The sequence below is a fragment of the Cavia porcellus genome, unplaced genomic scaffold (genome assembly GCF_034190915.1).
Source record: "Cavia porcellus strain 051 isolate PalLab524CR breed Dunkin Hartley unplaced genomic scaffold, mCavPor4.1 scaffold_27, whole genome shotgun sequence".
Classification (NCBI taxonomy): Eukaryota; Metazoa; Chordata; class Mammalia; order Rodentia; family Caviidae; genus Cavia; species Cavia porcellus.
This window is the reverse complement of record NW_026947510.1, coordinates 13,154,084-13,180,367: the sequence shown is the minus strand read 5'-3', so window position 1 is coordinate 13,180,367 and position 26,284 is coordinate 13,154,084. Positions and strand designations below refer to the sequence as shown.

General features: G+C 33.3%; 1 protein-coding gene across 1 annotated transcript in view; it reads right to left on the bottom strand.

The window, feature by feature from the left end:
• The window catches only part of Malrd1 (MAM and LDL receptor class A domain containing 1), a 647,937-nt gene that overhangs the window by 334,717 nt on the left and 286,936 nt on the right, over nucleotides 1-26,284 (bottom strand). The window contains exons 25-26 of the mRNA XM_063237894.1: nucleotides 14,315-14,562; nucleotides 10,734-11,025 (exon numbers count right to left, since the gene is read on the bottom strand). Coding sequence (XP_063093964.1) covers nucleotides 10,734-11,025; nucleotides 14,315-14,562 — 540 coding nt within the window. The remainder of the gene's footprint in view (nucleotides 1-10,733; nucleotides 11,026-14,314; nucleotides 14,563-26,284) is intronic.

Here is a 26,284-nt window from a genome sequence, read left to right as displayed (position 1 = left end):
TGAATTCTAGCTAGGTGTGGTGGCACATGCTGGTAATTTCAGCACTCAAGGAGTCTAAGGCGATAGGATATTAAGTTTGCGTCCATTTTGGGCACAATAGCAAATAAGCAAGACAGCGTGTGTACAGGACTATCCTTAGCACAGTGTGGAAGGTGCTAGCAAGACAGAGTAAGTACTTAACAAACTGATTAACAGCTCTGATGTTGTAGGGGAGTATCTCTATTTGTTACAGAGAATAACTTTCTCCTGCATCACTTGTAGTCAAAGTTCCAAGCAAGGTTCATTGCAATATACAAGGAACACAACTTAAATAAAGCAAAATGAAAACATAGCTTCAGTTTAAAATCTTCCACACTTTATATAAAATTCTGCTACCTCAAACTATCCATTGAGGTGAAGAAATGATTGCTTAACAAAGTAAAAATCAAATTGCAATAATCTGTCTTTAGTATTCAGCCTTTTAATCCCAAGTCTCACTATAAGCAAACTCACTTTTTCTCACTCATGGTTTCAAGTTCTATTGATATTCAGCTGACTTTTTCATTCCAACTTGCAGTTATCTTTTCTTTCCTAAGATGCAAACTTTCTATGATCAATTTTTTAACCTATTTCTGCACCTGAATGTCCTGCTGGTTCTTTGAGATCAATTCAGTTTTGGACCAGAGGAAAAGATCAACCTTATCTCTAAAGATCCAGGACCACACAGAAGAATCTTAATAAACACGCCTCAATAAGTTCCTTCCAGCTTAGTACACTAGATGATATCTATTTGTCCTTTAAGCATATTTCTGTCATCTCTACATCAAACCTAAGCATAAAGTTACACAAGCTTACTTGTGTTTTTTGGCCATCACTTTTGAAGCTTCCCCAGTCTCACAAAACACAATCTACGCAAAGTGGTAAGATTTTCTTTTATTAATCTGTCATTTGTTATCAGGGCCTCAGCCACAAACCAGTTGAGAAAATATATTTTTTGCACCTTCAACAAGATAATGAAGGGACTAGAAAGAACATCTAACCATAAAATATGTCAATACACTGGGAAATACAGAGAAGCATGCATTTAGACTAACTCAGTATTTCTTAATCCCTTTTAATTCATATTAGATACAAAAAAAAAAAAGTTATTGCTTTGCTACCGTAAGTGGTTGTTACTGTTAGAGGCACCAGCCTGCATAATTTGGGAGACAGCACAATGTTTGTATGTTATTCTCTCAGATTCACAGGTTGAAATCCTATCCCCAGAATGATCAAAGTGATGATCCTTGGAGGTAAAGAGTGAAGGAAGAATCTCGTGAATGGGATTTATACCCTTTTAAAGAAGATACCAAAGAGCTAATGTTATGGTTTACACTTAAAATGTTCCCCAAACGTCCAATGTGTTTGGAAGGTGTTCAAATTATGGAAATGCTATGGCTGCATGTACTGCTGTGAGGCAAAGTCTGACTGGAGGTGGGTGACTGGCAGGGTGTACGTCGCTGCCCGGGTCTTCCCATTACTCTCTGTTTCTGAGTCACAGCCAGGCAATGATGACTGAAAATATGAACCAAAATACATCTCTCCTCCTTTAAATTATGAGTGTTGGTCATTGTATTTCAGGAAAGTAACTAAAATCACCACTTAACTCCCTGTCTACCATGTGACGACATGGGAAGATGGCCATCTGTATACCAAAAAGAACCCCCAGTAAAAATCCAAATACTGGCACCCTTTTCCTCAAACTTCTGTTCTCAAACTTCCATCCTCCAGAACTATGAACAAGTGCCTTTTGTTTAGGCCACCATGTTATAATATTTTTTAACAGAAACTTTTAAAGCTGACTAAGACACTTAGTCTTCTCGTGCTAGTTTGAAGGTTGAAGCATTCATTGATGCAGCATATTCCAACCCATAACCCAGCCGTTTACTATGGTTGGCCCACTGGAATGCTTCTGCCTAGGGCTTTGTATTACATGGAAATTGGAACTAAGCCTAGACCTGTGCAGTGTCAAACAGATATAAAATAAACAAATGTATATAGAGCTGTGGCCAAGAATAGCTCTCCTTTGAAATAAGAATACCCTACAACATAGAAAATTATCATATATTTTGATCTTTGACCTACATAGCAGTAAAAGTAAAATTACTTGAATATTTTTGGTACTGATTATGCATTACATAGGCATTTTTATGGTATTTATGATATTTAGTTACATCAGCTTCTATATTGATCCCATATGACTGGCAGGAACAAAGTCATGCCTTCTTGGAGAAACACACATTTAACCTAAGCCTCAAAGAACTCCCACAAGTGAACAAATACTAGTTCACAATCAAAAGTTATAATATGTTATAATGAATTGATGTGAAAAGAAACAATTTTGAGCCATCTGACACAGTCTCAGAGAAACTTCAAAACTGCTATTATTAAAGGAGAATGCAAGAGAGTACAAAGAAGATATCAGAAATTTCATATAACATTGTAAAATGCCTAGAAGGAAAATAGTAATAAAAGTAGTAAGATTTTAATTCAAAATGCAATAAAAAGGATAAAAAGCAGATTCAACAGAGATGAAAGAAAATTAGAGGAATATGGATCATAAAATTGCTCTAAAATAAAGCAAGAAACAAGAAATAGAAATTCAAATGTAGTTTTAGAGTTGAAGATGATAAAATAGGAACCAGTCCAATATTTGATCAAAATTGTAAAGGAAAGGGCTACAGTGAAATTCTATGGGAGAGCATTTTCTGAGTGAGATGAGGTCCTGGATTTCATCTCAAAAACCACCAAGTGAAAGAAATCTAGAAAAATAAATAATAACCAAATAAAGAGAAAATATATTTTTAAAGCACATAGTCATATAAATGTAGAATACTCAAGTAAAAGATCTTGAAAAGACTGGAAGAAATAAAATTTACTAAATTAGTCATACTATTAGTATTTTTAACAAAAATATATCCTTAAAAAAGTTAAATAACATCTTTTAAACACAGAAAATATCTGAATCTATAACTCATATTCATGAAACTACTTTTCACAAATGAAGGTTTATTGAAAAACACATTCAGATAATCAAAACTTGTGTTTGTCACTACAAAATCCTAAGGAACTCTCCCTTGAGAAGAGGCTAAATGATTACAGAAAGAAAATCTGAGATCTTAGAAGAAATGTTGAGTAAAGAGTACGTGGAAAAATAGCAAAACATGTCAACTTTTGATGTAAAATATCAAACTAGAGATAAAGCCCTGCAAAACAACATGTAAGTGGATAAAAAACAAACTGAAATTAAAACATTTTAAGTTCTATATTATTCTCAAAAATGATAAAGGTACTGAACTACTTTCTTCCTTCAAATGCATATATATGAAAATTTTAGATACACACTAAATAAAAGCATGCATTTTCCAAGGATCATAAAAGTGGTATTAAAAATCAATATTTGCTAAAAAAAGTAAGTGTAAATAAAAATAATAATTTCTAAAGAATTCTGAGATCAATAATGCTTACACATTTCTCTGTTAAGGGCAGGAGATATTTGAATTCCAGTCCATCAGACTACACAAAATGAGTAGACTTGTGACAAGGTCTACTTGTGATACAGAGAAAGAGAGTTCAAAATGACCAAAGATCATTTTATCCCAGAAAACATAACAACTCTAAGATTTTATGTAGGTATGCAGCTTGGGTCTGTATGCCTTCACTAAAGGTTTTATTTCCAGTTTGGCACTACCTGGACATGGCAGAAGTTAAAGAGGCTGCTCGTAGAAGGAGGTCTTCCCATTATTGGAGTGTGCCCTTGGAGGGCATAGCGGGAGCGCAGTTCCTTCTTGTTCTCTTTTGCCTCCTGACCGTGAAATATAGTCATTTTTTTCTGCCATGTGCTCCACCTTGATGTGAGTAGCTGTAAGCAACAGTCAATTGATTGTGGACTGAAATTTGTAAAACTATGAGCTATATATACGTTTTTCTTTATAAATTATTTCAGTTATGCATGACAGTGAAAAAGCTAACATCAACTCACTATGTAAAACAAAAGTTGTTTCGCACCCAAAGGAGAAATAGACAAACACAAATTTAGATGAAAGCATTAACATAAATATTTCAGTTATGGATAGAACAAGTACTACAGATAAAGAAGACTTGAACTGACTATCAAGCAAACTAACCTAGTAGATAAATTATTTACAGAACACTACAATAAATTATAGCACTATGCACACTATTTTCTAAGACATCTGAAACAGTCACTTGATGGGTATATCAAGTATAAATCAGGGTATAAATGGGTATAAATCAGGATTCAATAAATTGAAAGGAACTGAAGTCATGCAAGTATATTCTCTAAGCACAAGAGAATCAAATTAGAAGTCAGTGACAGATAATCTGAAAATATTCCCCAATATTGAAATCAGTAACATACTTATAACACATGACTCAAAGAAAACTAATACTAATTAGAATTTAATTTTTGAGCTTTATTCATATGAAAATATAGTATATCAGAATTAATGAAATTTTTCTAGAATACTTGCAGATAAATGCCACACTTACAGATGCTTGCTTTAGAAAAAAATAGTAACTATCAATTACTTAAATTCCTATCTCAAGAAACTATGAGAAGAAAATTAACCTAAGATCAGCCAAAGGATAAGAAGAGATGGCAAAGAAAGAATACAAGGAGAGGAAAAGATGAGAGGAGATACCAAAGAAAGACAGTACAAAGAAAAGTAAAAGATCGAGAAACCAAGAGCAGTTTCTGTAAAAATTTCAATAGAATTGGACAAACTCCATGAAGAGTGATTTTTAAAAAATAAACGAAAGCAATGAGCATGCAGACAGACAGGGGCTCACTGTGTGTGGTGTGGGCATTAAAGGACAGCAAGGGGTTAATGCGAGTATGTTCATGGCAGCAAATTTGACAATGTTGATAAAATACAAAACTTTTATTTTCAAACAAATAGTCAAATCTAACTCAAGAAGAAACAGAAAAGGTCGGGGGCTCTGCAGGTCCATACATGGATCCATAACTAATAACTTTTCCACAAAAGAAAGCTTTAGGCCAGAATTTAGTTGGTGAATTGTATCTTGCATTTAAAAAAGAAAGAATATTCTTCTACAAACTAGAGGAAGAGGAGACATTTACATGGACAGTTTATGAGGTGTATAGTTTACTCTGAAACCAAAACAGAAAAATATTATTTAAAAAGTAAATAATAGATCAATATTCCTTATGTACACAGGCAGAAATTATGTGGTAAAATAGCAAGTAAAGGTTGGTGATAAGATACAATACTTCTTGATTATGGTTGCATCAACACAAAAGGAGTTTATTTGGATACCAATTAATATAAGCAAAATAACAGAAAAACACAAGGTCTTCTTAAACTAGAAAGTGGCAAAAACAAAAATATAGGATTTGCCATGTCAAACGTGATACATAGAGCAGGACTGGCCTCCACATCTGCTAATGACGGGGCCTGAGTTTTTCACCACCCAGAACACTTGGAGTTCTAATGTTCTTCGCCTTTGCCTGTGTAGATATACTCACTCCCCATCATATACAGAAATACTATACTAATCTGGAAAATATCTGTTGAGTTAAGCAATACCAAAGGTGTTTCAAAAGCACATTGAGCCAAGAAAGCCCACTACCATCAACAAATTCCATTTTACTGTAACAATCGTCACTGAAACATGCACCTAATAAATTACAATGAAGAAATCTTCCATCTCAGTAAGCTTTTGGGAAATTCAAAATTAATGTCTTTCTTCATTAATTCAGTATATATTATTTAATCATTGGTATGGTTCTAGGTTAAGATACAAAGGCAGGTTTACATATTATAAATGTAATGCTTAGGGCCGGGATTTAGCTCAGTGGCATAAATGGCTGCTTGGCAAGCACGCAGTCATGAGTTTGACCTCCGGTACAAAAAAAAAAAAAAATTTAATGTTTAACCTCTGACAAATTTGAAGTTAGAGTAAATAAGGTGTATATTCAAAAGATAAATAAAAATATTTTCTGATAATGTCTAATAGAATTCAGGCACCAAAAATATCAATTAGATCTAATTATATTTTTAAAGTTGTATGTCAGATTTATTTTATCATGGAGTTTCTTATGAGAGAGGAGAAAATTGTGAATTAAAAAAATATTGGGATTTTATGGTTGAGATTTTACTGTTCTCAATTTTCAACAATATCATGGATGTGGAAAGCCTTGTATAGAACATTTAAAAATCTGCTTAAACTATATCTGAATTTTTATCAATTTCAAGTTTACTAATTTATTTATAAATTAGAAGGTATACAAATAAAATATTCACAAATAATAATAATAATCTGCTATTTCTTGCATTGTATATCTGGTATTATTCTTTGATATAAATGTTCACAATAACAAATTTATCCCTAATTCATCATGGCATTGTATGTATTTGTTGCAGTTAGGGGTTGCAAGGAGAACAATTACATACAGGAGACAGAATTCATAATATTATTTTATGATGGTCACCCAGAGTTAAATACAAGAAAGTGCAAGAATCTGTCCACAACACTAAAGACCAGCCAAGGGCCTGAATCCCAAGGCAATGTCCTACATGAGTTCGACTGAAAACCTAGAGCCTATGACAGTGCCTCCCATGAGTCTAGCTAGAGGCTTAGAGCCCAGGACAATGACTCATGCAAGTCTGTTTCACAGATCCGCACTGAGAAGACCCAAGGTCAGCGGTGATAGCTAGAAAGTCTATGCCAGTGGGCTGAAGTGTCTGTGCCAGTAGGTTGAGGGTTCTACACTGGATCGAGGAAGCCACGCTCCAACTAAGAATCAGCTCACCCGAAAAGTACCAGAGCCATCCTCAGCAACAGTAAAGTCCCAAGCTCCTCCAACAATGTGAACAGCAGAGTACATATCAGGAAGCCAGCGTGACAAGCTTCTCCTGGAGATTAAACAGCACGTATCTTCTCCTCCTAACCCAGGAAGTGATGCTCAATGTAAGGACCAGAGCTCCCCCAAAGTGATCTGCAGCTACTCTCAGCAACAAGGTACTGAGCTCCTCTAAGGATGACAGCTGAGTTCATATCAGGAGAGCCAGCATGACAAGCTCCTCCAGGAGAACCAGCAGGTCTGGGAGAACCAACAGCTCCAAACAACAACAGAGGAGAACCCAAAATGCTACACTATTTTTCTCCAAGGCTCCTTTTATGCAGCAGCTTTCCTTAGGTGGGCATCTACACTCAGCACCACGCTGATTTAATTCAGTTGGTATTAAGTTAACCACCACTTTTTAATCCATAACACTATAACATAACATAACACTATTACTAACCCTCTATTAGTTCATCAAAATGAAGAGTTTGTGCTTTCATTGTTTGCTTGATCATTTTTTCATGTCTATATTTTGTAATCTGAACTACTTTAAAGATAATAATATGCAGTATTTTAACCATTGTTAATCTCCTGTTACTTTGTTTTGAAATTCTGTATCATATTTTTTACTGTTTTTTCAGTTTAAAATAAAGTTTTTTAAAAAGTATGTAACTTACGTAAAATTTTGCACAGAGATCCAAAAAAATATACACGAGGTTTCCACAGCTTATGGAAAGCAGCCTATAGTAATTGTACTACAGAGGTTTGTACTGATCATCACATCTTTAATGTGAACACTTATGAAGAATATTACATCAAATTTTTTAATTTATCTGAAATAGGTTATAAAATTACTATAAATTGAAATCTTAGCTGTATGCCCTGGCAAGATTATTCAATATAATGTCTAAAATATTAAAATACTCTGTATTACAAAAATGAATTTTTACATTCATAATTTATTGTACTATGCACACAGCCTAAATTACTAAGGCATTTAAAAAGTAGTAGTATATTTATATATACAGTCTAACCCACTGAAAACATTTAAGGCATAGCTAGCACATGCACATATTTAAATGAACTTTCTTTGGAAAGGCAATAAAGATGCCAAAATTAAAGTCCTTTCACAAAGAGCTATTCAAGCAATTTTCCAGAACAACAAATAATTTATGCTAAGTGAAGACTAAAGAATTGAATTTCATTCAGTTCAATTTGTTTTGTACTATCCACGGCAAGGGAGAAACAGACTAGTTACAAGTTATTTTGAATTGATAAATATGTATTCTTGTATATTCACAGTGCAAGTCTATCTAATAAAAATTCCACTTTTTAAAGTTTCAAACTGACCTATATTTTTACTCTGAATTCTGGATCATCACTGCAAAACATTGTGAAAGCTACCACTGCAGCATCCGTGACAAACATCTTCTGTATAGTTCCTCTGTAAAGCTTCAAAACATCATTATCTAGTAACAATATTTGCAAGGGAACATGAGGTATTTTTTTCAGTACCATATATCACATAAAAACTATTCTCTAATGAGTTTGTGTGTGATAAAAATTTATTCTACCAATATAAATACTGGTCAAAAAATCCAGGAAACTGACACATAGTAATTTTACAAAGTTTGAATATAAAAAAATCAAGAGATATTCTACTAGGCAGATATCAATGTGGAAAGCATTCTAGAGTATGTCTGTATATATAAAAATGAACTTTTCTTCCTCCTACTCACATATTAGTGAAGTCGTCAATTTCTCTGAATTTGGTAATGCTTCACAACGGTCTACAGGATTAAAACTTTCAGTCAGTCCACTCTCATCTTTGTCTCCTTTAGTCATCAGTGTTTGTCATGTCAATCTATCTGTGGATTTTTGTTGTGACTGCTCATTCTCCCTCTTTATTATGAATGAGAAATTAAATCACCACCTTTGGCAAACACACATTTTGGGACTTTTGTGAGGGCAAGTTCTTTGAAGGGAACAGAAGGGCAAAAGGGATCTGAATGACTGAGTACTCAATGGGATGTGAGGAAGGAAGAACAGCCACTATATTGGAGTATGAGACTTTATGAAATTTATTTGGGTGGCAATTTTGTTACCTGCTAAATGATGAAAGATAAAAACAAATGCTTGATTTCATAATTGCGCTAGAAGAAAAAAGGAAAGGCAGGATATAAAAAGGAAGGAGGGAAGGAAGAAAGGAAAGAAGGAAGGAAGGAAGCAAGCAAGCTGGCCACATACTAAACACTGTCAAAAACCTATTTTAAGATACCTCAATTATTTTTGCATTACTCAATTGGATTCCATAGCCTCACGTTTACAGAAAATAAGAATTAAGAGAAGACAACACTGCAAGCTAATAATCAGTATCAAGATGCAAGCTCATCTATTTATATCTCCTTCTTCATGCACCTTACACAAAACATCTCTGCAAAAATTACTAGATTATTAAGCTGCGTACAATCAAGGACTCAGAATTGCTATCTGGTATTCTCATCTGTAGGTATTTAAACCATTTCCAAAACATTTCAGGGAACAAAATGAAAGAACTAACCCATGCAGTCCTCTTGGTCTTACATACTGCTTTTTTAAAAAATAAAATTGCTGTATTATATTTTAAATTATATTTATTGTATACTACCATTTAGATGTAACTTGAAGATTGGACACAACCACAGAAAAATGTATGAATACTCAATATTTGACCTCTGCCCCCATTTTATTTAGAATTAACAAATGTCTGTCAATAAGCAAAGAAAATAATAGTGACTGAATTTGCATATGGGCATTTGGATGAGGAGTACTGGTTATGTTTTTATTCAAATTAATCAACCAAGTATTTTTGCCCTTCATCATTTACCAATTACCAAAACTGCCATTAAAGTAAGTTCTTAAATATGACGTGTTGGGACTCAATAATAACTTCATATCATTTCTGGTAATAAAGCCCTGAGTCTATTTTGACTGATTAGAATGACTGATTCTGGATTCAGTTCAGTTCCATACCCCTAAATACATATGTCTTGCTTCCTCTTATCTTTTCTATTTTAAGCTATCCTTGATAGAGTTGTTAAGATATGCTTATGAATATAGATGAAAAGTCTAAGTGAAATACAGTCATTTTCAAAAGTTTAATGGAAGTTGACATTGCTCGTGGTACATAATACCATTTACCCTGTTCAGTCTGTAAATGTTCCAAGTTAAGTATTTCTGAAGTACTGAGATATTAAGATTCTTTTAATATTTCTAAGATGCATGCATAGACACATTATTTATCAGGCACTAAAAAAGAAGGACTTTTCAATAAAAAATAAGATTAAAATGTAAAATAAAATAACTATATGCCTGTGATATTCTACAAGTAATTTTACCAAAACAAATGATATTAACATATGCTTAATAAATATTAATAATGGAAGCTTAGTCTTAAGTGCTTCCAACATATAGAATACTGGTAAAGATGCCAAAAGTATGAGATAATGTAAAATGCTTATTTTTTATTATAGCAAGACATTAGATAAAGCTAATTAAAAAGACAATTTCTTATTTTCACTCTTAAGATCCTCAGAAATTAATAAATAGATGGATATCCTCTATGCTTTGAGATAAGGAAGCTGCCTCAATTCTGAATCATACTGTAAACACAAATCTTATGTTATCTATGAGGAAACTTCAGAAACGGGTAAATATAATCTTGAAGAAAATTTGAAAGATGTCTCTTGTGAACAAAAGCTTGGAAAATCATTTTCTTTTGGATACAAAAAGTTTTTGTTCTTGTTAAGCTGTGAATTATTATGCATTTACATCATTCTCCCTGCCCTCAATTTTTCCTTTCGATTGTTTACATGCAAACACACCAAACAAACAAATGAAGACACACCTGTTGTAAAAGGAGCAGCTGGATCTTCCTTCCTGGAGCTGTGGAATAACAGGCAATTCCTCGTAAGCACAATGTCATCCAGTGCAATATGACCATGGTAGCCTTTCCCAACTCTGCCTTCAAATTTGAGTTGAAAGTCCTCATCACCAAACAGCGGTAATTCTTTTCTCCTCCAGAAATTGCCTTGCTCTTCAGTGAAGTTAAGTAGAACCTTTGTCTGGTTCGTGACTGACACCTGGAACAGTGTGAGCGCCCCGATACCATGTCCATACATGTGGTAATGAAAAAGGATCTGAAACCACGAAATGAACACTGCATGTGAGAACAACAACTAACCTCACTTTATTTTAATTATATCACAATGCTCTATCATTTATTAACAGATGTGGGAGGAAAATCAGACTTTCTGGTGTATTCTATTGCTCTGTGATTGCATTAACTCTGAGTGAAGTTAGGTCAGTCTTGAATCACATTGTGTATTGTATGGAAAATGATGCAGTAAGGTTTGATTAGAAATTTAACTAAAAGAAATAAACTGAGTTCATTTCTTTCTGTGACATTTAAAAGCAAGATTCCTTGAAACTATGGTTCAAACATGTCTTATACAACATGTGTAGGGGATTTAATTCCAACACCACAGTGTGGAGAAGAGGGACCGTCAGGAATTAAGTAAGGAGGATCAACTTTCATTAATAGATGAATGTCATTATGGTGGCAGTAGGTTCACTATCACGAGAGAATAAAATCATTTTCTTAAAATTGCAGAATACATATTTGATTATGTGACAGCATTCTTACAGAAACATATGGGTTCTGCAAGATCTAGAGAGTTCTACTATATCGAGATGAGCAGAATAGAAGTTATCAAAATTTTACTTGAAATGCTAGAAATGAGTCTTAGAAGAGCACCCATGGGAATTTTTCCCTATGTAAAAAATGATTCAAAAATATGGAGGATTTAACATTTCAGCATGTTCAAGGGGTTTACTAGACTTTTCACTATGCTTACACTGCAGGAGAAAGTCATAGAAAATTATTAAAAATATAACAGAAGCAGTTAGAATCAACGGGAATTCAGAGCTTTTTAGTTTTTGTTCTATCCTTTGGTAAAATGAGAGAAAACAGTGATCTTCACATTAAAAAAACACACTATGAAACTATTAGCAGTCCTGTATGTTTTACTCTTGAGAAAAGGAAAATGAAAGTATTTAAAGTATACAGAATGTCATGAAACAATATATGCACAACATTACTCAAAAAAATGGGGACTAAAAATTAGTGAAACATATAAAGTAGCTGCTCAAATTTCCTAGCTAATGAAGTTTCCAAGTATCATTCTATGATTCTGAAATATCTCCTGCATTGATTGAGTTTTCAACAATAGCACTACGCCTCTTCCTGCAGGTGCTGAAACATACGCAGCATTACTTGAGTGGGAAATGAGAAAGTCTTCTGTCCCCTTGCGGGCAGCAGTTATGCAGGCCCAGCCGGGTAGCATCGTTCTCTGTGTCTCATGAGGCCACTGATGTGATCAGCACAATTTTCTGCTTTGTACTTGTCCTATTTGTACAACAATGTGAGGCATATGTTTCATATCTCAAGGGATACTTCTTTATCTTAACGTCATTTTATGAATGATGACATCAGGTTAATATGCAAATAAAAACCCACATGTCAATTTCTAGAACACTCTACAGCATAATCCAATCACAGATCAGCAAGGGTGAATGAAAGTCTGCTACATGTTATTCTTCACTGGAACAGAGTTCTGTTTTTACTGGACCTTCTCATTGTTCAGACGTTCCATCTCTTTCCCCATCCATCTCTGTCTGCACCTTGCCATTCACTTACCCTTGAAAGGGGTAGAGTGTTGATATTCAATGCTTAATGGTGTTCAACAAAATGAAAGGTCAAAAGTGAGTCCCCTACAAGGTTTTTGAGGTCTCTCTGCTTATTTAAACCACATGTTTGGTATATGAGAGACCCAGTAATTCTAATATGACCTTTCCTTGCCTCTCCATATTTAATTTATATCATAAATATTTATAAAAAGAACCATTCATCATTAATTTTTTGACATCCTTTCCAAGTATACTTCATTATTCTCCTATAGGTGCTTAAAATACTGGGGGCCATATATTTGAAACAGGGGAAAACAGAGATGGATGAAATTCGTAGTTACTACAGTATGAAAAAAACATCTTTGGAACATGTGCTGAAGAAATATCAAGACAGAAAAGTTTAGAAGTCAAACTAGAATTTTATATATTTCATATTTAATAATCAGATTTTTGAGACTAATATACACTTTTCAAAATTCTTAATGGTATATAAACCTAGATTAAGACATAGACCCAAAATATATATAATCTGGAAAACTTGGATTTTACATTTGAGACAATATCCAGTAATTTGAAAGACATTAAGACAGTAAAAGTATATTTGATTAATCAGTTAAACTTCAATGTTATTGTGTGACTGGTTGCTTCCACCCTGGACTGCAGATAGTTCTCTATCCATCCTCAATGATTATGCCACTTGCGGAATTTGCTCTGTGAGAATTTATAAAATCAGCTCAAAACAGAAAAACTCTCAAGATAAACTAAATGTTTCACATATATTAAGGCTTAAAAGAACCAGAGGTATGCCAGCACAGTATAACTTGAAGATAATATAGACTCAAATTATGCAATTGCCTGTGAGCCTGATTTGGTCAACCAAAAAATTTCCCCAAGTCATTGGCTTTATTGTGTGTGTGGTTCATATATTAAGGAACACTCAAGTCAGAATACATGTGATCAGATTTTGTGGAAACTGCATTTCTCATCACAGACCTAAACAATGGCAAGTTTATTTATGCACCAGTCTCGGACAAGCAAGTTTCCCATGATGCCTTCTACAAGTTCTTAATTTACTTTATATGTAAACATAAATTTAGTTCCTAATTTAGCTGGCTCAAATCTTTTATGAAATTTATATAAACTACCAAGCAAACAATAATGTAAAAAAAAAAACCTGAAAATAGTCATGTGAATCTATTAGGTTAAAAAGCCCTATTTATGCCTTAATACTCCTCAAATACTTTCTTTAAATTTTCACAAGCCAGGACCAAGTAATATTTTCTTCTTGCCTACAGAAATACTTTGATTTTTAAGGCCATGTTTAATCTTTCTTTTCTCTTGAAGACTTCGTCTACCTTTCTATTGCTGCTCTATATTTAATATTATTTATTAGAGATATTTAATTATATATTGCTTAGTGCTTAATTTTTTATTATGGTAGTAATAATTAAATACAGTAAGTACTGAATCCTTGAGAAGACCCAACTAGTATTTTCTTTTTTGTGTGTACCTACAGTTGTGAGTAAATTAACCATGAAGTTTTCCAAAATTTCAATGATTTCATTCATTCTAACTATCCTTTCTTTTCATTCTTACTTCCTCTATAGTCCCTCAAACATTGCAAGATGAGTAAATTCAAACTCATATTTGCTTCAGCCCCCATTGTTCAATTTTCTGTTTTTGACTTTATCAACAATTGTTACGTTATTTCTGAGTTTTGTTTCTTTTTTGCCTCCATACCGTGCAGTTTTTACTTCTCTTATTTATCACTGGACTTGATATTCTGGCTACTTTCATGCGCTGCTGTGGAAAAAAGCTCTTTATCAAGATATAGTGACCGGACGAATTTCCCAAGGTGTGATCCACAGCTGGATCCCTGCTGGCCTCAGGGATGCTGCTGACTTTCATATTCCAGTCTAAGTCGTCATCCTGATCCTGCTCCCATACACAAAGATCAAATTCAAAATTACAGCGTCCACTGAAGGCATCTGGAAAACATTTCCAATCATATGTTAGGAACAAAGGAAATCTGCTATCTTTGAGGTATGCAATTCAAAATCACAATGATCTTGTGATGTCACATTACATACAAAACCTTACAATGCTCTGACAACATTTATATAAACTATTTTGGTGTGTTATATACAGATATTTTCATGGCAAGTTTAAGTTCATTTTTCCTCCATTCTTATCCCAATCTGAAAATTACTGGGAAAAAACCCTTAGAGTTACACACATTTTCACCCAAAGATACGGATTTAGTCATTACAATTTATTACTTTTCTTTTCTCATCATTGCTTCTCAGGACTTTTTTTTTAGGAAGTTTATTATTGTGCAATACTGTTTAGCTTGGAAATGTTGCCTAGCAAACGTTATCAGTAATTATTTAATTATATTTTACAACAGCTTCACAGTTTAAAAATGTGAATAATGTGAAATGGAAAAGTAGTATAAGAGATATAGTAGCGTGAATTAATTTATTGTAATAAGTTGCAGAAATTGTTAAGTTAAATAAAATTTGTTAGAATACCAAACTATTTCCAGTTGTTTGGGATATTTTATTATTTATATCACTTTAGTTGCTTTTTCTTCCGTTTCCTGCATGGTAGAAACAATTAGACATCTCTTTATAAGGCTGCAGTTAACTATCATTCTAACAGTGCAGGTGTAGATATTATAAAGTTGAGGGTTGTGGTGTAAGGGGTTAATCTTATGAAATCATATGTTAAGGAAATCCTTAATTTTAAGTATGTCTATGTTATACTATATAAAACTATAAAATGTCTAATTAAATCACAACTAGTAACATGTTCAATATACTCCTTAATTTTGGCCTGATTATAACTGAATTAAAAACCTGTAAAATCATAATTATATGTGATATAGTATCTAACAGCTTAAAAAGCAGGACAATCAATCGCCACGTTTCAATATGTATTAAGGAAAGATTTTTCTCTTAAAGAAAGTTCATTTGAAAAAGTGCTCAAATCTTTAAAGCAAATTTATCTAAATGAGAATATGAATGATTTTGCCATCAAAGCACTAAAGGATCACTCTCCAGTAGAGTAGCCAAAGGAAAATAAATAAATGTCATCCAGAATCCACACGAATTTTAACACAAAGAATTTATTCCATTATGTAGAACACTAAGAATTTCTGTATTCTAGTGCACATCATTAAAATTCTGCTGCTTTATGAACATACATTAAGCAAAATCACATAAAGTGCTTAAAAATGCATTATACACTATATTCACTGAAGTTAACAAGGTGAAAATCATTAAAAACACTGTAAATCTTATCCTCCCAACTATACTATTTTGAGATATTTAAAACTAGTAAAATTACAGCTAGTTTTATTACTTCCCACTAATGTACTTTCCAAAAAATGCAAAAGAGCTTAAATGATTGTTTTTAGCTTTTTAAGGAATTTTTAAAATTTTTAAATTTAAGAAAGTGTCTAGACTAATATGACTTAGAAAATTATTTATTTTAATAGACTAACTTCAAGCGTCTTCAAGAATAGAGAAATTTTTTTCATTGTAATTTCTATCATCAAATCAAAAGGATGGCATTTTCTATCCAACTGCTAATTCAGTTCTAAAATTATATTTGAAAATATACTTTCTTTCTTTCTTAAAATAAGTTATCATGAAGCCTACTGTAGATCAGAATACTAAAGCTAAGTATTCTTTCAGAGGACTGGGAAAACTCAGGACCTAGTTTAAAATCTGAAATGTTGTTTTTAAAAAAATATGAAAGTTTACTCTTCTCAGTATGGAAAATTTAGCAGCTCATAATTACCCAATTACCATACATACCAACATCAAGAAAAGCCATTCACATAAACAGATAATGGGTGGTGTTGAAAACAGATTTGTTTAAAAAGAAAAACTATCAACATTGCTGCATGAATCTGTACAATGCAAGTCGTATTTTTTCCTTTAATATTTGCCATGATTTTAGAGACACATTTTCTTAGAAAGTTTAATCCTGATGTATCAGTAGGAAAATAGAACAAGTAAGCATAAACTGAATCTCACATCACTTGGGGAAAGGGAATAACTTCTAATTTCATATTTCATTACTTCACCTCTACAGTGGTTCATATTATTAATTTGGTTGATGAAAAAGTTGAAATTGAAAATTAAATTTTTGACATTGTATTTTAGGTAACAAAGATCTGAGTTGAAGATTGGTATAAACAAGACCCTATAATGTTAGTTCACTTATATGGCTGAGGGGTTAGTGCCACAGTTTACAAATAATAGAAAATAAGAAAGTGCTTTGTCTGCAAGGAAATGAGGTTGGAGACTCGACAGTGACATTAAGACAAGAGTCATCCAGTTTTGCTTATTCTTGAAGTTTCATGATGTAGGTTTCACTTCTTCAACTGTGTATTTGAATATTAATTTCTACAAGTGTGACTGTGTCATTTGAAGAATGTTGTGCAATCATGTAAGTGGGACAGATCCTAAAATTACATCCTTCTTTGGGAGATAATTTTTAAAACATACTCATACATTAAAGGTTCTAAGAATTTCTACTACTTAAAAAACTTTTTCAGATAACAAAGTACATTTCCAAATTATATGTTATTTGGGAAAACATATTTTTGCATAATGAATAACTTCTTGTAGAATACTGTATGAATGATGCAAAGGACTAGATTTTCAAATCATAGTGTTAAAAGAAACAAGCAAAAAGTATGATTAGAAAAGAAGGAAGTTTCCAATTTTCTGTTTCCCAAGGCTTAAGGGAAAAACAAAACAAAAACCAAACACATATGCACAAACTTTGGGGAATGAAATAGTTATAATTTATTACGTTGTAACAGCAGATTAGAAATCTGAAGTCAAGGTGTTGGCAGCACCTATAGGACACAGGGAACAAGCCTTCCTTGCTTCTTCATGGATGCCAGTGGTTATCATCGATCTTAGTTCACTGAGGCTAAGAGATGCCATTCCAGTCACAAAGTGCTCTCCCTCGCGCCCTCACTCTTCTGTGTCTCAATTTTACACCCGCCATTGGATTAGGACTCCAATCTGATCCCATTTTATCTTGATTGTATCTATAAAGACCTTATTTCTGAAGTTCTATATGGACATGAGTTTTGGGGGAACATTACACAACTCAGGTGGACAAAAGGAGGATACCATGTAACCCAATACAAAAATATTTCCTTTATTAAAGCAAAGCTCGCTGGCTTTTGAGATACAGAATCATATTCTAATATAATTATAATTTAGCTGTCATTGAAACTTATGTCCTATATGTTGACCAAAACCATAAGAAAGAAGATTAAATAAATTAGCTTTTTTTCTTGACATGTTATGATTTAGATCTAAAATGCCCCCCAAAATTCTCATCTGTGTGGAAGGTGATTGGATCAGGAGGTTTATACACTCAACAGATGATTAATGATTGTGCTGCTAGGAGGTGAGGCTAACTGGAGGTGGTTTACAGGGGAATAACCTCAAAGGGTGTATTATCGTTTCTGCTCCCTAATCTCTTTGTGGCATTCTCATAGATGTGTATACTATTCATGACATAGCATGAAGTAAGTTTCATTTGATCACGTGCATCATTTTCATAGCCTTTCTTTGCCCTCCTTCCTATTATTTATCCTTTTCCTCCAAATTTTGGTTCTACTTCCTCATTTGTCCTAGGTATATTTGTGTAGAAAAATCTAACATAAGTTAGAGATACTGTGTAATTTTTTCAACACATCATATTTCTTTTCTATAAACAGATACATTTTATATAGCTGAAATAAAATTTAAAAAGGAAAGTTGACAACATATTATCTATCTCTGGTCCATATTTAAATTTCCTCAATTATCTTTATTATGTCCTTTAGAAACATATTTTCCTTGGTTAAGAATGCAGTTCAGGATCATATATTGCATTTAACTGTTATGACTCTACTTTTTTGATCTGCAAGAGCACTTCAAGATACTTTTTCCTTTCTAGTCCTTAGCATATATGATGAGGACAAACCAATTAATGTAAAAAGTACTTGAATTTAGGTTTTTCTGAAAACTTTTATGATATGATTTAAGTTGTGCATTTCAACAGTAATGTCCAGCATGGTACATTGAGACTTATCTAGAATACAAGAATACCAGCATGGTACATATTGACTTATCTAGAATACAAGATGGTAACTCGGGACGTTTGGCTAATGTGCAGTTCATTATATTTCTCCATTATAAAAATCACACTTTCTCTTTTATTTCATTTGGAAACAAGAACAATGATAAATATATTTTCTTCATTAAAACTGCAAGTTAGTTATGGCTTCCACTAATAATTTTCTTTTTCATTTTTTGTAGCTGTGGTTAGAACATAGGACATGAAATCCATCCTCCCAATAAATTGTTAATGCATGCTACGGCACTGTTAATGATAAGCATTATGCTGTATGGTAGATCTCAACATTTTCTTTTCTACCCATGGCCTTTTGGGGTTTCAACTTTTATCAGATACATTCACAAGAACTTTATACTTTCACCACTTCTGGAGTTTAAATGTCCTCTCCAAAGCTCACTGAAATTTAACTGCCATCTTGAATGGATTAAGAGGCAGGATCTTTGTTACATAAACCGATGATGACTGGATTCATGCTGTCAATGGGGAAGTGAGTGAGGTACGGTGGAGGTTGTGCTCCCTTTCGTCTGTCCTGCATGTCCTCCCTTCCTGTGTTGTCATGCTCTCTTGCAACACCAGGTTCCTCTGCCCACACTCCAGTATGAAGAGCCAGGGAAACTTGTACTATTTGCAAATCCCTCAGTCTGGTATTTTCTTACAGAAGCTGAAAATGGACTAAAATGAGTTAGGACATGTTCTCTTTTATGTTGTGAAAGAGTTTGTGAAAGTTGTTTAGAATTTCATTCTTCAAAGTTCACTAATATATTTCAACAGCAAAGTCATCTGTGGTTAATCTTTGGCTTGTGGGAAAATGTTTTGATATCAGTTTCTGTAATAGATATAATTTCATCCAGATTTCTTTCAGTTTTAATAAGCTGATGTTTTGGGGTATTTGCTCACTGTTCCAGTTATTGAATTTTGAAATGCTGTTATTCATAAAACATAATGCTATGTCAATTTTTCAAAGTGAAAATAAAGCAAAGTAATTTTTTACTATTCTTTTAAAAATCTATGGGATTTTGGCATAGTTTCTCATTATTGATAATTCTAAATTATATTCCTCTTTTTAATTTTGATAACTTTTCTTAAGAATTTATGTCTAAAGAAATCACTTTGGCCTTCTTAGTTGGCTCCAATAGTTGTATTTCTTTATTTGCATCCCAATTTTTACTTTCATTCTCTATAACTTTGTGTTTAGTTTTTGTTTTTCAGTCATTGTAAGTTAGAGGTTAAAGCTACTTTTATTTTAAGCTTAGATGAAAACACATGTTTTATAAACTGATATGAAAAGGGCATAAAATCATATAAAAACTCACTAGTAAGATAGAGTGTGGAAGGATCTTAGTAATATGCTGACAATTTGTTAGTTTCAGAGAACTGAAGCCCATCAATGCTGTGACTCCACCATAGTCACATAGTCAACTAGTGACAGTTCAGAGCTGGTGTCTCCTGGCTCTTATCCCAATGTTTCCTATATGCCAGAAAGTGGTCCAATCTGGGGAAATACTATTTTCTTCATACTAAGCAAGAAATCTTTGGTGAAAGGAGTCAATTTCTGTATTCCGGAAGAAGAGCTTTACTCAGTCTCTGTCTCTCTCAGCAATCCCAGAAGAACCAAGGCAGCTGCAGCAGTGAATAAGCAGGTCATATTAACCACCTACTTTCTTAGTTCTACTAGATCAAATGTAGGGGCCCCCAATATAATCGGAAGAGTTCTCCTGCCCCCCAAGATACAGGGTTTGCTGTGAAGATGCTTGAAAATCATCAGATGATGCTTGAACATGTGGGTTACTCCCCAAGAGAAGAGGAAGATAGTTGCCACAACAATATCCTAACTTTCCTGTGTAGGAACAGGTCCTGATACATTCTTTGTAAATCCCTGGCACAGAATCAACAGTTCTCACACTATAGAAATAAGAGTGGCAACCACGGAGCAGAAATGTCCCTGCCCCACTCTGGAACAACACTAGAGCCTCAGAAGAAAAGACTACCCTAAGAGATCATTTACTTCATTCATCCCAGGAACTTTTTAAATGTTTATCAAGTTTTATTATAGTCACTGCAAAGAAAATATTCAAAATCTGGATACCATTTATTTCATCAGAAGCATTTACTGAGTGTCAACAGTGAGTGCCCTGGTTGCTGAAGACACAGCTTGTTTGGACAGTACTGTATCTCTCCCACCTTGGGATACTGTTTGCAGCTTTACAATTTGTCTACATTTTCTTTTCCTTTTTCTTTTTTTTATTAGCACATATTTATAATACATGATGGTTATATTCATTATGGGGAATTGGTACATGTTTATAGTATATCTCACTTCTTTTTTTATGCCCTTTAGATCTTTTTTCCTTAATAATATAAACACAAAATCATAATCCCATTATGTTTATATGTCTACAAATATTTGTCTCATATATCATATGTGTGATGCTGATGTTAAAGAAGTGTGATTAATAAAGTAGTCTACTGTTAGGTTTGGCATCTGCCTAATCCTGGTGTGCTAGACAAAATACAAAAGGAGCAAAAGAGCCTACTCGGGTCCCTTACTTGTTAGCTCTTGCTGTATTTCTTCCTGCCATGAACTCTTTTTCCTTCGTAATGCACCCTGCCAAGCCACCCTTCCTTGGAGTCAGTTGATTATGGACTGATGTCTACAAACTGTGAGTAAATAAACTTTTCCTCCCTTAACTTGTGGGAGTTGGGTATTTTGTCTCAGAAATGAGAACAGTAACTAAGACAACAGCAATTAAGACGTTGACAAAAATCACAGTGACAACACATGGAAATTAACTAACACCATCCTGAACAAGTAATGAGTGACAGATAAAATTAATCAAGAAATTATATAGTTTATATAGTTTATATAGTTTAGTTATAATCTCAATACAACATAATGGAATTTATAGCATACAATGAAAACAATTCTAAGAGAAAATTTTATAGCAGTAAATATTTATATCACAAAACAGAATAAGCTCAAATAAACAATTTAATGCTGAACATCAAACTTGTAAAAAAAGAAAAAGAGCATGCCAAGCTCATACAAGGGAGGAAATTATAAAGATCAAAGAAGAAAATATAATGCATTGGAGACTAAGTAAACAATAAAAAGAATCAAGGAACTGAAGACTTGGTTCTTTGAAAGATTAAATAAAAAAAAACTTTTCAAAAAAAAAGGAAAAAATGACTCAAATTAAGAATAAAAAGAGAAACCACAAAGAACCCTGAAGAAATCCAGACCATCTATGTATACTTGGGGAACTGGTATTCCAGTAAGATAGAAAATGCAGAAGAAATGCACAGATTCCTAGATACACATGAATTACCAAAGCTGAATCAAGAAGATAAAAAATCATAAATATACCAATATGAATAAATTAAATCAAAGATGTAGTTAAAAACCTACCAAAGAAGAAAAGCTCAGACTCTGATGTGTTCTTTGCTGAATTCTCCAAGAAACTTAGAGACCTACTATTTCTCAGCCTCTTTAATGAAATTGAAAGCGAAACAATACTTCCAAAATCATTCCTGGAAGCAAGCATTACCAAATCAGTAGGAGCCAAATAAGAAGGAAAACTACAGGTCCATCTCCCTAAGGAACATAGATGCAAAAACCTTCAGTAAGATACAGGCAAACATAATGCAGTAAATTATAAAGAAGATTATATACCATGACCAAGTTGGATTCATCCTATGGATGCAGGGATGGTTCAACATACATAAGTCAATAAATGTAATACATCATATTAACAAAGCCAAGAACAAGAACATATGATCATCTCACTAGATGCAGAAAATGCTTTTGACAAAATCCAGCACCTAATCATGATTTAAAACAAAAAACAAAAAACAAAAAAAAAACCTTTAAGAAAATTGGTATAGATGGTCTTTATCTCAATCTGGTAAAAACCACCTATGAAAAAACAATGGCGAATGTAAAAAACTGAAAGCTTTTACTCTAAAATCAGGAAGAAGAAAACAATGTCCACTATCTCCATTCTTATTCAACATAGTTCTGGGAACTATAACCAGAGTACTCATACAAGAGGAAGAAGTAAAAAGAATAACAATATGAAAGGAAAAAGATAATTCACAGACAACATGGTACTGTACATAGAATACCCAAATAACTCTAACGAAAGACTATTAGATTTAATAAGCAAACTCAGGAAGTGGCTGAATACAAAGCGAACACTTGAAAATCAACATTCCTGTACACGAAGAACAAACTTACGGAGAAAAAAATTAGAAAAGTCACACTTTTCACAATAGCATCCCAAAAGTAAAATCCTAGGAATTAATCTAATAAAGAAAAGTAAAACTATTGAAAACTATAGTTGTCTGGAGAACAATATTGAAGAGGATATCATAGAATGGAAGGATATCACCTGATCCTGGGTAGGAAGAATCAATGTAGTGAAAATGGCCATACTTCCAAAACTGTTATACAGATTTAACACAATTCCAATCAAAATTTCAACAGTATATCTCACATAATTAGGAAAAAAAACCATAAAATTCATTTGGAACCAAAAGAGATCTAGAAGAGGAAAGGAAATTCTGGGCAACAAAGGGAGACAGGAAGCATCACAATCCTCAAGTTGAAAGTATACTATAAATGTACTGTGACAAAAATAGCATGGTAATGGGGAAAAAACCCAAAGGCAAAAACAAAAACACCAGACCTGAAGATAATGAAACAGAACAAAAGATGCAGAAACACTCCAGACATACTTAGCCACTTTATGTTGACAATGGTGCAAAACACAAACATAGAAAGCCACTTTAATAAATGGTGCTGGAAAAAGTGGCTTTGCACATGCTAAAGATTAAAACTGAACCTATGTCTTTCGCCATGTACTAAAATAAAGTTGAAAAGGAACAAAAATCTAAATATTAAAACAGAAACATTAATCTCTTGGAAGATACAATAGATAAAACTCTTGAAGACACTGGTGTAGGCAAATACTTTATGAATAAAACCTCAGTTACATGGGAACCGTCACAAAGAATCAACAACTGGAACATCATCAGATTAGAAAACTTTCACAGCAAGAGAAACCAACAAAGGAGGAGACAACGCACAGTGTGGGGAAAAACTGTTTGCCGGCTGTTTCTTAGACAATTACTATTGAGAACATATAAAGAACTCAAAAACACCAGACCTCCCAAACATTGAATCCAAAAATGGATATCTGCGATAAATACAAAATTCTCAGATGAAGAGATACAAACAGCAAATAAATAAATGAAAAATGTTCAACATCACTGGTCATTTGAGAGATATAAATTAAAATAACATTGAGATTTTATGTCATCCCAGAAAGGATGGCTATAATCAAGAAATCAACCAATAACAAATGCTAGCATGGCTGTGGGAATACAGAAATTCTTCTCCACTGAAGGGGAAAATAAGCCCTTCTCCACTGTTGGTGGGAGTACAGACTGGTGCAACCACTGTGGAAATTTCTCAAAAAAAACTATTTAATATAGCCATTCCCCTCCTGTATATCTTCCCAAAAGAATTAAAAGCATGATGTCATAGCGATATATGCACACCTATGTTTATAGTGGCACAGTTTGTATTAGTCAAATCTTGGAAACAACCCAAGTACCCAACAGCTTGTGAATGGAGAAAGATGTGGGTTTTTTAAACAATGGAATACTATTCTGCCATAAACAAAGATTTGCTTGAGACATTTCTGGGAAAATGGATGAGCCTTGAGTCCCCACTCTTAAGTGAAATATGTCACACATGTGTAAATACTATGTTGTTTCTCTAGTATGCAAAACTGAAGTATAAATCAGTAAAATATATAGCAGGTAATGTGAAATAGTAGAAAAATCCTCAAATGGGGAGGGGACAAAAGGGAAAGGAAAGAAGAATAAAGTACAGAAATGAGAAAAGAAGGAAAACATGGAAATGAAGCTTTGCAAAGGGGAGGGAAGGAGAGGTTGAAGGGAGGGCAGGGGAATGGGGAAAAAGAATTATACAATACACAGGTACAAATTCTCCATAATGAAAGTGATTGCTATGTATATCTAAAATCTAATTAAAAATAAAAATGATAGCAGTCTTAAATTATAAACCCATATTGAAAGTAAATGTATAAATTCTTCTGAAAATATAAAAGCAAAGATGCATATTTAGTCTTTTAGCAATAAAAGAATGGAATTCATTCTTATTGACCTCTGTCAGAATATTAAGTCATAAAATTATTATGTTACTAAATTCTATTCCTGGAATGGATCCTTCTTAATACTTACATTGATGTTAGAACAGAGGGATAACTTATATCAGATGAATAAACTGTCTAATATGAAAAGATATGTAATTCTGAAAACATAACTATTTTTCCCAAAATCTCTCACTCAAAATTGAAATCAATTTCCTTCTTGTTTACCTTCCTGTTTTTTATGCAAAAACCCAAGTTTTTCTGCCTTCTTTTATGTAAAATTTTGGTTTTCTTAATAGAAATTTGTGTTACTTAACTGAAACTTACATTAAGGAAAGATAACAAAAATAAAAATATAAACATTAATAAAATATATATTTATACAACCTTGAATATAATCACCATAATCTTATTAATATCAAACCTTGAAAACAAAATGACATTTTGTTCTTCAGTTGAATAATTTTTTCCCTTAATTTTCAGCTTAGAAATGTTCACAATAAAAGCCTAGTCTTATTAACCAGTGCTCCAAAGTTGAAATACAAGTATATTCCTTTCCGCTGGTGTAGAAAACTATTGGTTGTAGTATACTTAGTCTTAAGCAATAAGTTTTCTTTCCTTTTTTTTTTTTTTGTACCAGGGATGGAACTCACAACATCACGCTTACCAGGCAGGCGCTTATGCCACTGAGCTAAATCCCTGGCTAAGCTTTAAACCTACATCTAATGTATCTTTGATGTCTTCTATTATTTTCACCAGAACTTCACTTATTGTTTGGTATTATTCTCTGGTTCATATCTATTTGATTATTTGTTTTTTACATCTGCTTCTGCAAATATTTATCCTAGTTTTCACTGCAAAAGAGCTGTCAACTGCATATCTAGTTTCAGGTGATGTTGTGAATGTCCCTCCTGGTACTCTTTGTATACCTCTGATTGGCCCTGAAAGCTCCTAGAGTGACAGTAAGCTCTAACAAAGTGGCGGTCAGATCTCCTGGATTGGCTGGAGATTTCTCTTGATGCCCTCAAGATTTCTCTAAGTAATACTGAGATTTCTCTAAGTGGCTCCTCAATGGTGTAGATCTTCCTGTTTTCCCTGAGATCCTTCTGACTGGCCATGGTTTCCTTCTAACTGATGTTATATTCCCACCATTTGGCCTGATTTCTGTCTAACAAGGCCTTATTATAGTTACTGCCCTTGTACTTAATTCAAGGTTCCCTCTTTAAGGGTCTCTGTCAAGTTTTGAATCAAGAAATTTCTCCATATGATCTTTATCATGTTTCTTTCCTGTAAGTTTCTCTGAATCTCATCCATTCTTTTTTGCTATTTAGAAATATTTAATTAAGTCTTGAAGCTGAGTTATTTTTGACATTTTTATTTC